The sequence below is a fragment of the Chenopodium album genome, chromosome 17 (genome assembly GCF_948465745.1).
Source record: "Chenopodium album chromosome 17, dcCheAlbu1.1, whole genome shotgun sequence".
Classification (NCBI taxonomy): Eukaryota; Viridiplantae; Streptophyta; class Magnoliopsida; order Caryophyllales; family Amaranthaceae; genus Chenopodium; species Chenopodium album.
The window spans coordinates 45,555,336-45,571,284 of NC_137850.1; the positions used below are offsets into that span (position 1 = coordinate 45,555,336).

Below are 15,949 nucleotides of genomic sequence, written 5' to 3' on the forward strand. Positions count from 1 at the left end.
AATTTCCAACCCAACCCATTTCAACCTTGGGTTGGGTGGCTTTCTCTCAACCCATATAGCAAATTTTCAGACCATATTAGTATCAGACCTTGTGACCTATTCCAACTTTGTGTACCTGTGATTAGGCCATTATTTTTGTTTTAAATGGCAAAATCTACTCTTTTTTTTTCCTTTTTTTTTACTTATACTACGAATATTATATGATTTTCCATTCAAAAAAAATCAAATATTTTACTGATTGACCTGAGTTTTACATGATAAAAGAAGACACTTTGGCCTACTGGCTAACATATTGGCCTAAATTTTGATTGGCCTCTTGGGTAGATAAATGGACTGCTTCGCATATGATGCACCGTGGTCCGTGGCCGTGGGTGTATATTGTTGTGTAGTTCCAAACTTTTACTAAGAAAAAACTATAAACCCATCCTGACTATTTGAAATCAACGAGTTTTATAAAGGACATTTGGCCCAATATCACATAATTGTGAACACTTATGTTTTACTGGAAATTGATTTTGGCATACCCTTAATTAATTTTGGCACACCCTTATGTGAGAAGAGCATAGAAAATTGTGCTTTTCACATAGATGTGTGCCAAAATCAATTAAGAGTGTGCCAAAATCATTTCCTTGTGTTACTCCGTAGTGTTTTAAAAAGTACCAGGTGCAGACGTACAATTGTTCCACTCTAACTAAACAAGTTTGTCAATGCACGACTTTAAAGAATTAAAGTTTAAGAATAATCCGATACTTTTTAGGTTTTTTTTTTCTTTGATAATCCATTTAACCTTTACTCGTTATTTATTAAAGTAAGAATAAATAAATAAAATAGTCATTTGAAAAAAAATTCAATATTGTTGCGAAGAGTATTATTTAAGAGCCAACCTTTTTACTATAATATATTTAACTGTTAAACGTGTGTAAAATAATAAGTAAAATAGGTCGACTATAGTTATATGGAGAAAGTAACAATGTAACATATACATTATACATAATACATCATTATATTTGTTTTTTAGATGTTAGTAAAAAACATAGTCGAAATTGTTCATGTGATGTAGAGTACAAATTAAAAGTGAGAATTATTTTTCCATATTTTTCTATCCTGTGTTGGAGTGCATTTCTATTATATCATATGGTGTAAATCGAATGTTTCTAATCTTGAATTTAAATCCAAAAAAAAAAAAAAAAAAAATTTAGCCTAGTATTACCTCACGATGTATACTAAAGATCTTCTCAACCTCTAATACTGTGAGTCACTAATAAAGGCGTAAAGGTTTTTAGTGCTAAATTATTTTTAAAACCCTATTGAAGCTAAATAAAGCCTAAATTTTTTTCTTAGTTGGTAATCATTTTATAGTCCCTCCGTTCCACTATGATGTTCTTGGTTGGAATCTTTGACTTTTTTAAGAAAGAGATAATCTTCTAAATTTTCTTAATCTATAAGAACAAATATAGTCATGTGAGATCCAGTTTGATTCATCTTGGTGAGTAGATTATTAATATCTAACTTTTATAATTTTTGCTTGTGTGAGATTAAAGATATTTGCGATTAAAATTGGGTAAAAATTTACATCGATTTACGAAACAGGAATATCATTCTGAACGGTGGAATTATCAACTAGGCTTAATCACGTTCCTAGAGTCCAAGAAGTTCTACCAAACCCATACCTCAACAAACAATGTGGGTCCCAAATGAAGTTAATCAGACCACACGTTGACAACACCAATAATATGGTAATCACACATGTATTTGTTCTCTATTTATTTCCCCTAAACCTAAAAACACTTTTTTTTTTTTTCTTTTTTTTTTTTTTTGGGCCGGAGAAAGAACACTTACAATGTTGCAAAGGTTTCCTAATTGAGACAAACGCACGATTGTGTTGGCCGAATTCAGTCAAAAACGACATCGCACGTTCTGCATGTAGTTGTGTTAGGTTTAGATAATTTTGTTTTTGGAGTTGTGGGTCCCACCTTTCTTTGTCTTTAAATTAACAAATTAATCATGATTATGCAGTGGACTAAGACTACTTGGCAAGACGTAAAGACTGTAATGTGACTATTAGGCCCGTGGGAAAAATTAGAGAGAGTATATTACTCCGTAATATGCATAAACGGCATAATAATAATAGATTAATAGATAAATCTTTCAAATATTATCATGCTACCTAATCTCGGTATTCAATTCCAATTCTTTGGGTAGGCAAAACACATATACAATGCTCATTGTATGAGCGGGAAAATTCTAAATTAAATGGCCGTGTTTGGTGAATAACTTAAATCTGAAAGCTGAAACTGATTATGTTAGCTGATTTTGGCTAGCTGATTGTATTAACTGATTTGACTAACTTATTTTATTAGCTGATTGTATAAAAGTGTTTGGTAAATAGTTGATAGCTTAAAGTTGATTGAGTATGTGAAATGACCAATAAGCTAATTGTAAAATAGGGTAGTTTAGGTATGATTTTAAATTAAATGGGGGTCTAAGTGTCATTTTACCATAAATTAATGAACAAGCTAATTGAAAAAACTCCTAAAAGGAGTTTTTTCAAAAAAAAAAAAAACTTATTTAGTAGAATAAGCTCTTCAAATAAGTTTCCCACCAAACACCTTGAATTAGTTTATTTACTAATCAATTAGCTAATATTGGTCAAATAAGCTAATTTTACTCAAATAAGTTGTTTACCAAACACAGCCTAAATTTTTGATACTTTATGGTATATGTTCAATATCATCATCAGGTTTTATATTTTGGATTTTAAATTAAAGTTCAAGCTTTATACTTCACATACGATAAGATGTATCCCTCCGTTTTCAAATACTTGCTCCACTTTCCTTTTTTGGCTGTTTTTAAATACTTGTTCAATTTTCTTATTTGGAAAGTTTGTACAATATTTAATTCATTTCTCTCACCTGGTGGGCCCAACATAAATCATATTTTATGATTTCATATTCTCTCTCCTCCCATTATCTCCACTACTTTAGCTTTTTATAATTTTTTACTCTTCTACTTACCCCATTATCTCCATATTTAGGCCATGTTCTCTTCACCTTAAAAAAAATTATATATTAAGTAAAAATAATTTTAGTTCAGTAAAAATAAGTTCAGTTAAGTAAAATTAAGTTCAGTTCAGTTAAATAATTTCAGTTCAGTAAAAATAAGTTCAGTTCAGTAAAATTCAATTTTCTTAAAGAAGAATTATAATAGAAAATCAGTAAAAATAATTTCAGTTCAGTAAAATTAATTTAAGTTCAGTAAAAATAATTTAAGTTCAGCAAATATAATTTTGTTTCAGTAAAATAATTTTAGTTCAGCAAAAATAAAGTGAAGAGAACGAGACCTTAATTACTTTCTTCAATTTCTCATAAAACTCCGCGTACAGAGAAATAGAGCAAGTATTTAAAAATGGAAGGAGTATCATGAAAATATGAGACTAGTTATTGTTATATTATTCGTACAAATTTCTAGAAAATTGATTTTGATTTGAAGACTCTAAACCCATGAATTTACAATCACGATGAACATATTCTTAAATTTGCCATAAATTAATTGTGATGTGTAACTTGGACCTTGTTCTTCTAATTATTAATGTAAACGTAATGAAGTTACTTGTAAACGATATTCTCATATTAGTGTGCCAATGACTTCCATGCACCTATTAGTTGCACATGTTAGTCTATGCCAAGTTAATAGTTATGCAATTATCTAAGTACATCAAATCATAATATGGGATTAAGAATAATTTCTTATTGAACAAAGATACCGACCTATTATTATTGTAGATGGCTAAGTTAAGTTCATTACTTTCCTAACTTAGGGTGCTTTTTCCTCAAGATTGAAAATAGCTATTATAATCTACAGAGTAAGGTTCGTCAAAAAAAAAAAAATCTCTACAGAGTAAGGACCTGTTCTGTTCAGCTTAATTTCAGTTCAGTTCAGTTTAGTTTCTAAGCTAATTTCCTTCTCTCATAAACAATTCATTTCAGCTCTATCCAATTCAATTGTTTTCTGTAAATCGGAACAATCCCTAATTATTTTTCATTGGTCAATGATAGTGGAGAAAAAGTAAACGTGAATTCTTATTCTGTATATGCGGAAAAATAATATACATAACCCTTAATATATAAAGAACAATTTTTTTGGGGGGGTGGATTATAACACTAACTTGTATTTTTTTTTTTTTTGGGGGGGGGGGATTATAACACTAACTTGTAATCCTAAGGGGTACCCATAACTGTGGTGATCGATTTATTTTACACTGAACTGTTTTAAAAAAAATTCAATAATACTTTCACAATTATAACAAAAAATGGGGGGGGGGGGGATTATAACACTAACTTGTAATCCTAAGGGGTACCCATAACTGTGGTGATCGATTTATTTTACACTGAACTGTTTTAAAAAAAATTCAATAATACTTTCACAATTATAACAAAAAATTCTTAACTCCGTCATTGCTTATGAAAATTTATTTTAGGTGCAAAATATAACTCAACAAAAGATGAACTTTCTTTCAATTCTATAATCATGCTATAAAGGCTAGCTAGCAACTTACTATGGAGTAATAATATTAATACTCTAATAACAGCGTGAAGCTAGCGTCTATCGTTAATTACGGTGAGCATATCAAAGTTATAAGGCACCTTTATTTTGTACTTTTTTTTTTTTTACAAAACCTTTATTTTATACTTAAGCACATGTATTTCCATTCATTAGTACAGTAATAACTTCTTAATCTTTACAATATCAATTATCGAGTCAAACATAGAACAAAACATTTTGTTGTACGTAAATTGTATTGATACCCTTCACTAAATAAATAAATAAGATAAATAAAATTCAATTAAAGGTCGGTCCACTATTGCTAGGCCAAGAACTAGCAACACTGGCCGTTGCATTGTTTCCCATTGCTAGCTTGGTCGGGATCATGCTATACATCAAGAATTATATCAATCCTAAAGTTTTGATTTGTCACCTATGTTACTAGGGTACTAAAAGAATAGATACAATTATATCATATGAATCAAATGTTAAGGCTTTCAATTGATGTGAATTGGATTGTTATTTCATGCATTTTGTTTCCGATCTTTATTTAATTTGTATCTACTTGCTCTGAGAAACTCCATCCTAATATGTAACACGTATATGGAGCGAGGAATGCTTTAAAGAAATTGAGTTTACATGTCATATTTAATGTTTTTATCTTATATATCCTCCATTACGAATTGTATGCCGAAAATATCATTTAATCATTTATCATTATTCCACGTATATTACCATTAATATCCTTCTATCAAAATCATTAGTCAATATAGGTGACTTTTTTTTTTTTTTTTTTTTTTTTAAAAAAATGCCTTTCTTATTAAATTATAAAAGATCGATCATTCTTCTATTTTTTACTTGTCATACAAACGAGTTTTTTTTTTTTTTTTTGGCAAAACATACAAGTAATGTTAATATTAATACTCCTTAAAAAGTCCTCCCTTTGAGAACATTAGTTTTATTATTTTTTTGGGTTCAAATAAGATACAAGTGTATGTAATACAAATTATAAATGGGGGTGGAGGGTTTAAACGTGCAATCAATCTACACGGATCCTCAGATCAATCTTAACCACTAGACCAAGATCTTATCGATAAGTGAAATCGTAATTACTTTTATTGAGTAACTTTTTTATTAATTAGAACGCTAATCACTTATTGATCGATTTGGAGTGGGAGATTACTTTAGTTTGGCATTATATTTATACTAAAAAGGGCTATCTAAGCAATGATTAGTTCTGAATTAAGTATTTCCTACACAACTAATTAGAGGTTGATTTATCCTTTTGTGGGTTTATTTAATTACCCTACTAATTATGTGAGTGTATTCAACTTTATTAGATTTTGATTTTTCTAAGAATGTGAGATGTTTGGTTTATTTTATTTTATTTATTTATTTATTAAATTTTACGTTGTATAATTATATCGAATCATACTAAGAATCACATCATGTCAACTGGGCAGGATTAGAGCTTATCTACAGACAACATGTATTTTTTGGTAGGAAAAGAGTTTTCTTATTTGTTAAGCTGTGAACTTATGGTGTACAAAAATGATCGACTTTTCAATACCTAGCAAGAGTTTGTTATATATATTTGGATATACTGTATACTTATGAATATTTTGTTCTCATTTTATTGATTGTTTTTTATTTAATCATCAAATGAAGAGCAAACACTAACTTTGGGTTACTTGGGTATACAATAAATCCGGGTATATATAATAAATTCTAATTTTTCCGTTCAAAAACCTAGCATTATTGTATATTAAGTACTACCTCCGATTACTTTTATATGCAACTTTGGAGTATTATTTATAAGATATAAAATATTCCAAAGTTGCATGTAAAAGTAATCGAAGATAGTAATTGTATTAATTTTGAAGAAATATTATGTTTTTTGTGATGTGTACAGCAAAAACAATTGAAAAATTGTAATTTCTCCATCCTAACAGCAGTTAGTTTGTAATTTTTTCTGTGTATGTAACAATATACTACCTTCATTTTATATTATTAGTAACGATTTGACATAAAGTGTTAGTAAAAATTATTTAATCGTTGCAAATGATATAAGAAGGATGTAGTAAGAAGAATGGACGTGATTGTACATAGGCAACTAGCTAGGCAATGAAACATGGTATGATAGTATAGTATTTATATTGAGGATCACATGAATTGAAGAGGTTCGTTGAACACTTGACCCCTATTACTATTCCAAAGTCCCTAAACATGGAAGTAAAAAAGTCAAAAATAAGTTAAAATTTTGTGAAAAACTGTCTTATATATTTCATATTTTTTTAAAACTACCTTATATTGTTAGATTGCAACTGAGGTTTTATTCCAAAACTATGACAATGGGAGAAGTAGCTCACTTAGGTTATAAATTAGCGGTTCTTTGTTTAATTTTTCCACGTGGGACAACTCACACTCTAACAATCTCCCCCTCAAGTGTGAGTTCAAAATACTCCTCCGTAAGTGGAAACGAACGCACTCAAACCCTTAGAGCACTCCTAGTGATAAGCTTGTAGAGAGGAAATTAGGGTGCGGATAAGTGGTATCAGAGCCCATTGTTAGGTGTGGCCCAATTGTTAGGTTTGTTATTTGGTAGAGTATTTGTTCATGTTCTAGAAACTTCTAGATACATGTAGCATGGTTAGTATTGCTCATCATTTCTCTAGATTTTTTTATTAGCTTGTATCATGCAAGCCACTAAAATGATATAGAGAATTCTTGATATTGGAAGTAACTAGAAATATGGTTTGTGAATTTTCTAAAACATTATGGATACAAGAAGGTGAAGGAAATTTTGGAATCTTCTAGCCATTTCTTCAATGCTCGCTCCATCTACAACTATAAATATAGGACATGAGCATTCAATCATCATTTGAAACACTAAATATTATAAGTTGTTAGTTGGGTTGTTGATATAAAGGAGTTATGGGGAAATTGGCAGAAAAAAGGATGACAACGGGTCGAATTGAATTATATTTGAAAAACTGTTGAACCGTATTAAAATACTTTTCTTAAACTTTTTAATTAGATGTCGTTAGAATCTTTATGTTTTCCATTTTATTTTACTCACAAATTTAACAAGTATGAGAAAAAACACACAAAGGAAATAAGGAAGGAGAAAGCTTGTTAAACAAAATTTATACTTTAAATAACTCAATGGTAAATAAATCAACAAAATTGTACAATCAACATGGAAATTTTATATAATTAATAAATATCCAGGGGCGGGAGAGACGTGGTGCGACCGGCGTAACTGTACGGGTCCAAAAATTTAAGGCCCAAAATAAACTGATATATACAGATTAAGTAAATAAGTTTAATGAGAAATTGTTTTTGGTATAGTAGTAAATAGTTTTAGGATGAATAAATTGGTTCTAGGTTCGAGTTAGCACAATTAATTCGAATTTTTACATATTATATTATGTTCATTGAAACAAATTTTAATTGAATATTTTCATTAATTATTTTTTATCATAGAAAAGCTGAAAAGGGGTCAATTTATAAAATCGCACATAACTTCAAGTTTTTTTGCCACGCCCAAGATGATAAATTTATATTTTCAAAATATTTATGCTACTTTCACATGTTATTATTTATGGTTTTATGGACAAGTTTTATACTAGTATGATTGTATCTAACTATTTTAAACCCATTATATACTGCGGAGATGGAGGAGATAGAAAAATAGAGAATTGAATAAATTTGATTGATTGATGGAAAAATTAATACGGATATATGAGGTCCAAATGCGGTCGGAATGAAACCCAAATTTAAATCAAATTTCTCTCCCTCTTTCTAAAAACACTGTATTTAGAGCGAGAAACTAAATCAAATTAAAAAATTGAAACTTTTTCTTATTTTAATTAAATTCACGCGTTAGTCACCAGAAAATCCGTGTTACAGTATAATTTTTTTTAGTGATATCTTCTCCTTCATTAAGACAACAAGAGTTTAAGAGAGAGAAAGTTTAGTGAGAGAAAGTGAACCTTTTTCTACCTTGCTTGGTTTTTTCCGATCAGGCGCATATTAGTCTTACTAGAGTCAGGCTTCTTTGCTAACTTACGCTGGTGTTGCAGCATTACTTTTTGTTTCTTTCCATTTTATGCCTCATTTTGCTGCTAGGTACTGTTACTCTTACCACCATTTTCACTCTCTTTTCTTTCGTATTTCTTGTTTTCTGAAAAAGATTGGATTTTTATCATCTGGGTTACTTGATTGATTGTTCTTTTCATCTGGGTATTTGATTATTTGGTAGAAGATTAAATTGATTTTGTTGGGTATTTTTTTGGTTTAGGTTTATGTGTGATAGTGAGGTTCAGCTGATGTTTTGGGGTTTTGTAGGTTGAAATTTGAAGCTGATAAATTGATTGATTATTTGGGGTTTTAATTTGTGTTATTAGGGTTTAATAATCCAAAATGGGTGATACAGAAAGGGGTAATATTGATATGATGCATAGACTTCAAAATCCATTTGGGGCTTTATCAAGAACAAGTAATCATCTTGATGTAGCTCAGTTGAATATATCCCAAATCCGACCTCCTTTACCTCAAAATTCCCAGAATTTGCAAAATTTCAGTTCCGAAAATGGTAAAAGATCAGGGATACCACCATCTCACCCTCCTATGCCACCCCTGTCACCCTATTCACAAATCCCAGTTACTAGAACAGGTTCTCAGCACTCAGGTTCACAGAATTTCAGTCGTGGACCGTCTCATTCGCGATCGTTGTCACAACCGGCCTTTTTTATGAATGATTCATTGCCCCCTTTGAGTCCGTCGCCTTACCAAAACTCTACTTCACCTACTAGTGCTCCTGATAATACTAATTTGTCCAATGGTTCGTTGGAGAATCGTGATGGCGGTGGCAATTCGTTGTTGCCACCGTCTGGCAGGGTTAATTCAGCTCATATCACTGAGGGACTGCCACCAAGGAAATTGCATAGGCGTTCTATAAGTGATATTCCGTTTGGTTTTGATAGTATATTTCAATCATCTCCCCCGCCATCACCAATGGTTTCTCCTAATCCAAGAGGAGGTCATGGTGGATTGGAGAGGACTTTGTCTGGTGGAGAGTTTGTGGGTTCAACCAAGCCTGCACAGTTAGTTAAGAAGGAGTCCAGTTGGGATAAGACGCGAGATGGTAATGTAGAAGGTGAAGTTGTGGATGACATCCTTTCTGCGTATATGGATCTGGACAACATTGATACTATGAATTCTTCTGGGACTGATGATAAGTATTGTAATGAAAATCGAGATGATTTAGATAGTCGCGCTAGTGGGTCCAAGACGAATGGATGTGAAAGTAGTGATAATGAAGCTGAAAGCAGTGTGAATGAGAGTGGAAGCAGTGGACAAAGACCAATGATTGGTGAACGAAAGAGGGGTTCCGTAGGTGAGGCTGCACCATCTAGACACTATAGAAGTATTTCGATGGACAGTTTCATTGGGAATATGAATTTCGGTGATGAATCTCCAAAGCTACCTCCTTCTCCGAGTACTGGTGTTGCCCAGCTTTCTCTCAAGGATCCTGAAAATGGAAATTCCAGTGCATTCAGTTTGGAATTTGGTAACGGAGAGTTTACTGGGGCTGAACTGAAGAAGATAATGGCAAATGAGAAGTTAGCTGAGATTGCTTTAACGGACCCTAAACGTGCCAAAAGGTATCCTCTACCGTGATCATGTATGGTTTTGTTTCAAGGCGGTGATGATATGAGATCATTGCTTATTCAGATTTGTGTTTTATATGTGCCATTTCAGGATTTTGGCTAATCGTCAGTCAGCTGCTCGCTCAAAGGAGCGGAAGATGAGATATATATCAGAATTGGAACACAAAGTTCAAACTTTACAAAATGAAGCCACAACTTTGTCTGCACAGCTTACATTATTGCAGGTACTGAGATTACTGGTTTAGAAATGTGCACTTGTTTGCATATGGTTTGTGTGGCCTTCATTGAAGTTTTGTTTTGTGAACAGAGGGATTCTTCTGGACTTTCCAGCCAAAATAATGAGCTAAAGTTCCGTCTACAAGCGATGGAGCAACAAGCTCAGCTTCGTGAGGGTATGATTTCCAATTTTGAAGTGTTAGCAGTAAGAGTTAATGTGGATATGGCTGTTTCTGAAAGCAGTTTGCTCTATAAGTTATTGGGATTGTTATTTGTTAGTCTATATTTGCATCAATATGATAATTATTTAACTATTCCTGTAATGTCTTTGGTCTAGGAGTTGTTTTTAATCATTGTATCTTTGTTAATTTGAACTAATTCCCCTCCCTATTTCATAACTAAAGGATTAAAAAGGTAAGAAATTGAAAAGAAAGAGACTGAATACAACTTGGTGTTAAACTGTTAATACTTCTAAATATGCTTATATTCTGGATAACTTTGCATCATTACTTCATTAGTAGTTAAATCATTTATTCGTTGATCTTTAAAGGATTTATCTGCTCTAAGCAGTATGTATAGCATCAAATCTAATGTGATTTTGATATATTTGGCAGCTCTAAATGAAGCATTAACAGCAGAAATCCAACGCCTAAAGGTAGCCACAGGAGAGCTGAGTGCCGAGTCTATATCCAAGAGTTTTGGGCAGCAGCTTTTTGTCAATCCTCAAATGTACCAGCAGCAGCAGCAATCCAACCAAAACAACCCTAATAAGTTACAGTCCAATTCACTACAGGAGCAGCCAAAAGCACAAGACTCGAACAATGGTGGAAATTCAAAGAGTGAATCAAAGCAATAATGGTTGTTAACCTCGAGATAGGTTTGTGTTCAGTGCCTCGCTTAGCTACCTTTAGCCAACGTTGGCTCAGTTGGCTCAATCATTGATCTGTAGTTTGCTCTTTCTGCATTAATTTATCTATTTCACATCAACATAGAAACGTGAACTTCAAAGTAAATTAGCTGTAGATTCATTTTGCATAGAGTTACTAAATCATACATTCTATTTACCGTATCTAGGAACATGCATGTCAAAGCAAAGAATTTGTTTTTAGACATAAGTTGCTACACAACTATCTGTACAATAGAGTAGTTTTTGAATGTACGTCGGGTGCTTTGGTTGCAATCGGGTGCCATAATGTGGGATTTTCCTGTTATTTTTTTTGCAGTTAACTCAAATTTATTTTGTGTATGAAATGGATCGAAAACTTGTTCATTGTGCTAAACTCGCCTATTGATATGCTATACGCTCATGGTTTAATTGATAAACCATTACCCTTTTACCCCAACATGGCAGTGTTTAGGGGGTCTAAACTCACGTATCTCCCCGACAATAGAGAGGTTGTTTTCAATTGACCCTTGATCTGAACTACGACGATCATAGTGATATTTTATCTCGAAAACCACGTGGCAATATGTGATAGAGATATGCGAGATTGTAGGATGTTTAATGGTAGTAGGTAATGAATTATCAAACTTGTATGTGAATATGAGTTTGATAGAAATTATAGATGAGCAAGATATTATTATTATTATTACAGATTTATGTAAGTAGGACCAATTTGCAGGGGTGGAAGGTGATGACACATTATTATGAGACTTTGGACGAGAAGAAACACAATGAAGTCTTTGTCTAAATTATGGACCCACATTTCTTGAAAATACTCCACAAAAGATATTTTATATTTTATTATTTATATTTCTATAAAAATAATTATACTCCATCAATATTTTTCAACCTCTGCAACAAGAAAAGTCTACATCAAAATGTTGAGGTGGTGAAATATTATGGTGCAATGGCCTCAATTATTGGTTTGTTTCGTGTAACATAACATAGCATAACATGGTCTCTTTATTTTGTGTCACGAGATTCATGACTAAGAAAAACACCCTTATTTCTTTATTATTAGTTACAAATAAAGCTAGTTATGTATATGTCTTAGATCTTATCTACTTTACGAGAGTTCTATTATATATTTATATGTGAACATTTTTACATATAATTGGATGTTATCTTGATAGTGTTTACTTTCTCTTAAAAGTCTTAAGGAAATTGTCTTCTTTGCCTTTTCTTTTCTGTTGTTAGTTTGTTTCTTATGCCTTTTATGTTTTTGATAGTTGCGTGTTACGGAATACTTATTTAGGTATGTTAATACGTTTTGTGTGAGTTAACTTAACTGGTATTACATAGGGGTTGTGATTAAAGTAAGTGAGCCTTGCCTAAGTCATTTCCCTTTGTGACTTTTTATACACCTATTTCGTAAAAAAAATAATAAAACTAGTATTTTAAATACGAAGTAATTTTTCTTAATTTACGAGTATTTAACTTGATGTGCTTTCTTCTGTCAAAAAAAAAAAAAAAAAAAAAAAAAAACAAAAAAAAACTTGATGTGCTTTCTTTGAAAACAGTGAATAGTCCAAGGACTAGATACTTTAATTTTGCTATATTACCACGACCTACGTTTTAGCCCAAGTTATCTTAGTTATCATAATTGCTAATCTTTTAGCCTTAGCTATCTTAGTTACTACCTCTATTTCTAATTATGTGCAATTAATGAATATTTTATGTTTTATAAATACCATTCTTTAATTGTACATAATAAGTAGAGGTATGGTCTGTTCTCATTGACTGAAATGAGCTGAGCTGAACTGAATTTATTAGAGCTGAACTGAACTGAACTGAACTAAACTTATTAGAGCTAAACTGAACTGAATATTTTATAAGAGAAGGAAATTAGAAGGTGAACTGAACTGAACTGAACTTATTAGAGTTGAACTAAACTAAAAATAATCGTATGTGAACAAGCCGTAGTATTACTTATTATGATGACTATTTTGAATTTTAAAGTCATAGATTCAAGTCTCAAATTTATCATCCTTTTGGTTATTACAACAAATTATTAGACTAGTTTTTAAAAATAATTTAAACTTTATGAAGTGAGGTGATGAAGTGTTGACGTGTTGATTTGCAGAAGGAAGAGTCAAAACTCAAAAGTATTACTTCGTATATTATACAATTCACAAGCTTTCATTCCTATTTATTGGTTTGCCTTTTTCATTAATTTGGTTAGGGCTTGAGTAATCAAGCCCAAATGTTTCATCCAAGCTCACATACACTGTCTAAATGCCCACAAATAAAAATGAGAGATGAAACAGAAATATGGCAAATTATAATATGCACCATGTTGCATCTAATTCTATGTGAACCACCAATAAAAATATACTGTTTCTTTTCTTTCCTCCTCTACTTTCTTAATTTCTGATTTCTTTCTCTTTTATTTTCTCTCTCCTCTATTTTTCTCTCTATTTTTCGTTCTCTTGAATTCATTCATCATCCTTTCAATTAAATTCCTTCATCACCATTGTTGATCATCATAGATTGAACTCCTTCATTATTATAGATAGATTAAATTCAAATTTTGTTTTCTTCAACCTTCGATTCGAAGCTTTGTTAATGGATGGAGTTTTTACAATGAAGTAGTGAAGCTAAAAAGGGCACCGTAGTCGAGGAGAAGGTGGTTAAGACGATGGAGATGATTATTTTCCGGTGAGATTTCATTATCTAAATCACCATGACTAGGTTTGAGTTTTGGAATATGTAACTTTCATATTCTTTTGATTTTTTTTTAGTTATAATTGTGTATTTTGTTATGAACAGTTCTATATTTGATTATATTTTAGTATTTTGAACCATTTAAGTTAAAAATATGAATGTATGATACGTTTCCTATAAATACATATGTTTACCGACAGGTATTTTTGGAATTATGAACATGTTTATTATAATTTTGAACATGAGATACATCACTTATGATTTTTTTATTTATTTTTTATTTATTTATTTATTTTTTTATTTTTAGATCTATGTATTTTTAATTTTATTAAATTTGACATTCTCTACTTTATAATTTATTATCCGAACATTTGGCATTTTGAGCATTGTCTTCAAGTGCAGAAGTTTTTGAAGGGTGTTCAATGGTTTGTGGTAGGGATTCAGGAATTTTTGTAGGGGGTTCATAGGTTTTTGTAGGGTGTTTAGTGGTTTGCGGTTGGGGTTCAGAAGTTTATGTAGGGGATTCAGAGGTATTTAAAGGGTGTTCAGTGGTTTGTGGTTGGGGTTCAAAGGTTTTTAAAGGGTGTTCACTGGTTTATGGTTGTGGTTCAGAAATTTTTGTAGGGGGTTCAGTGGTTTGTGCTTAGGGTTTAGAAGTTTTTGTACGGGGTTCGTTTTTAAACTCTCGGTAAGCGAGTAGTAGACTAGTCGCATGAGGTTTTTATAGGGTGTTCAGTGGTTTGTGGTTGGGGTTCAGAAGTTTTTGTAGGGGATTCAACGGTTTTTATAGGGTGTTCAATGGTTTGTGGTTGGGGTTTAGAAGTTTTTGTAGGGGTTTAGAGGTTTTTGTAGGGTGTTCAGTGGTTTGTGGTTGGGTTCAGAAGTTTTTATAGGGGGTTCAGATGTTTTTGTAGGGTGTTCAATGATTTGTGGTTGGGGTTCAGAAGTTTTTGTAGGGGGTTCAGAAGTTTTCGTAGGGTGTTCAGTGGTTTGTGGTTGGGGTTTAGAAGTTTTTGTAGGGGTTTAGAGGTTTTTGTAGGGTGTTCAGTGGTTTGTGGTTGGGTTCAGAAGTTTTTATAGGGGGTTCAGAGATTTTTGTAGGGTGTTCAATGGTTTGTGGTTGGGGTTCAGAAGTTTTTGTAGGGGGTTCAGAAGTTTTCGTAGGGTGTTCAGTGGTTTATGGTTGGGGTTCAGAAGTTTTTAACAATTGGTTTTTTCTTAGATACATTATCATACATCATCTAATTTCTTCTTTTTTGGTATTCTGACGTTGAACATTTGACTAACTGTACTGTTCAAAAAATTTAGGGTTCAATTTAGTATTCAATTCTAAAAATTAACAATTTAAGATCAAATTGCGAATTTAAACAATAAATTACTTATACATCTTTATCATCTTTAGTAGGAGTAGATAATTTCGATTTTTTACAAAAAAAAAAAAAAAAAAAAAAAAAAAAAAAATTATATAGTAGAACATAGTTTCAATTTTACAATTTGTTGAATTATATTAGCAAATTTAACATAAATGTAGGAAAATCAAAGAAGTTTAAGTGATGTTCATTTTTTTTAAAGGTGTTTTCGTGTGTTCTTTGTCTTTTGCCATGGTAAATTGCAGTTTTTAGAGAGAGAAAAATGGTGAGAGGAGAGAGAGAAGATACAAAAGAATTAATTCGGGATGGTTTTTTTATTTATGAGAGGAGAGAGAATTTTTTTAAAATGAAATAAAAAATAGATATGACAGTTGGAGAGAGGAGAAACTTTTATTTTTAAAAAAAAAATTGAACTCCATGAGCTTCCTTTGTCTGGGCTTCCTTTGTTGGGCACGGATTGGCCAGGTGCACCTATTTCTAGGTGCACCATGGTACACATAATATTAATTGCAGAAATATTATGGGGGATAATCAAGCCC

General features: G+C 31.6%; 1 protein-coding gene across 3 annotated transcripts; it reads left to right on the forward strand.

Annotated features, from left to right (window-relative positions):
* The first annotated feature begins 8,391 nt into the window (after window positions 1-8,391).
* Window positions 8,392-12,186, forward strand: LOC145589900 (bZIP transcription factor 29-like). Of its 3 annotated transcripts, none has more exons than XM_081646600.1 (5): window positions 8,392-10,211; window positions 10,309-10,441; window positions 10,525-10,609; window positions 11,048-11,310; window positions 12,056-12,186. In XM_081646600.1, the coding sequence occupies exons 1-4, from the start codon at window positions 8,968-8,970 to the stop codon at window positions 11,287-11,289; spliced, it is 1,704 nt and encodes a 567-aa protein (XP_081502726.1). In that variant the 5' UTR covers window positions 8,392-8,967; the 3' UTR covers window positions 11,290-11,310; window positions 12,056-12,186. The 3 variants fall into 3 exon arrangements, with proteins under 3 accessions (XP_081502726.1, XP_081502727.1, XP_081502728.1); XM_081646601.1 differs by lacking the exon at window positions 12,056-12,186 and having other exon boundaries at window positions 8,392-8,673; window positions 8,846-10,211; window positions 11,048-11,697; XM_081646602.1 differs by lacking the exon at window positions 12,056-12,186 and having other exon boundaries at window positions 8,392-8,673; window positions 8,893-10,211; window positions 11,048-11,697.
* The last annotated feature ends 3,763 nt before the right edge of the window (window positions 12,187-15,949 follow it).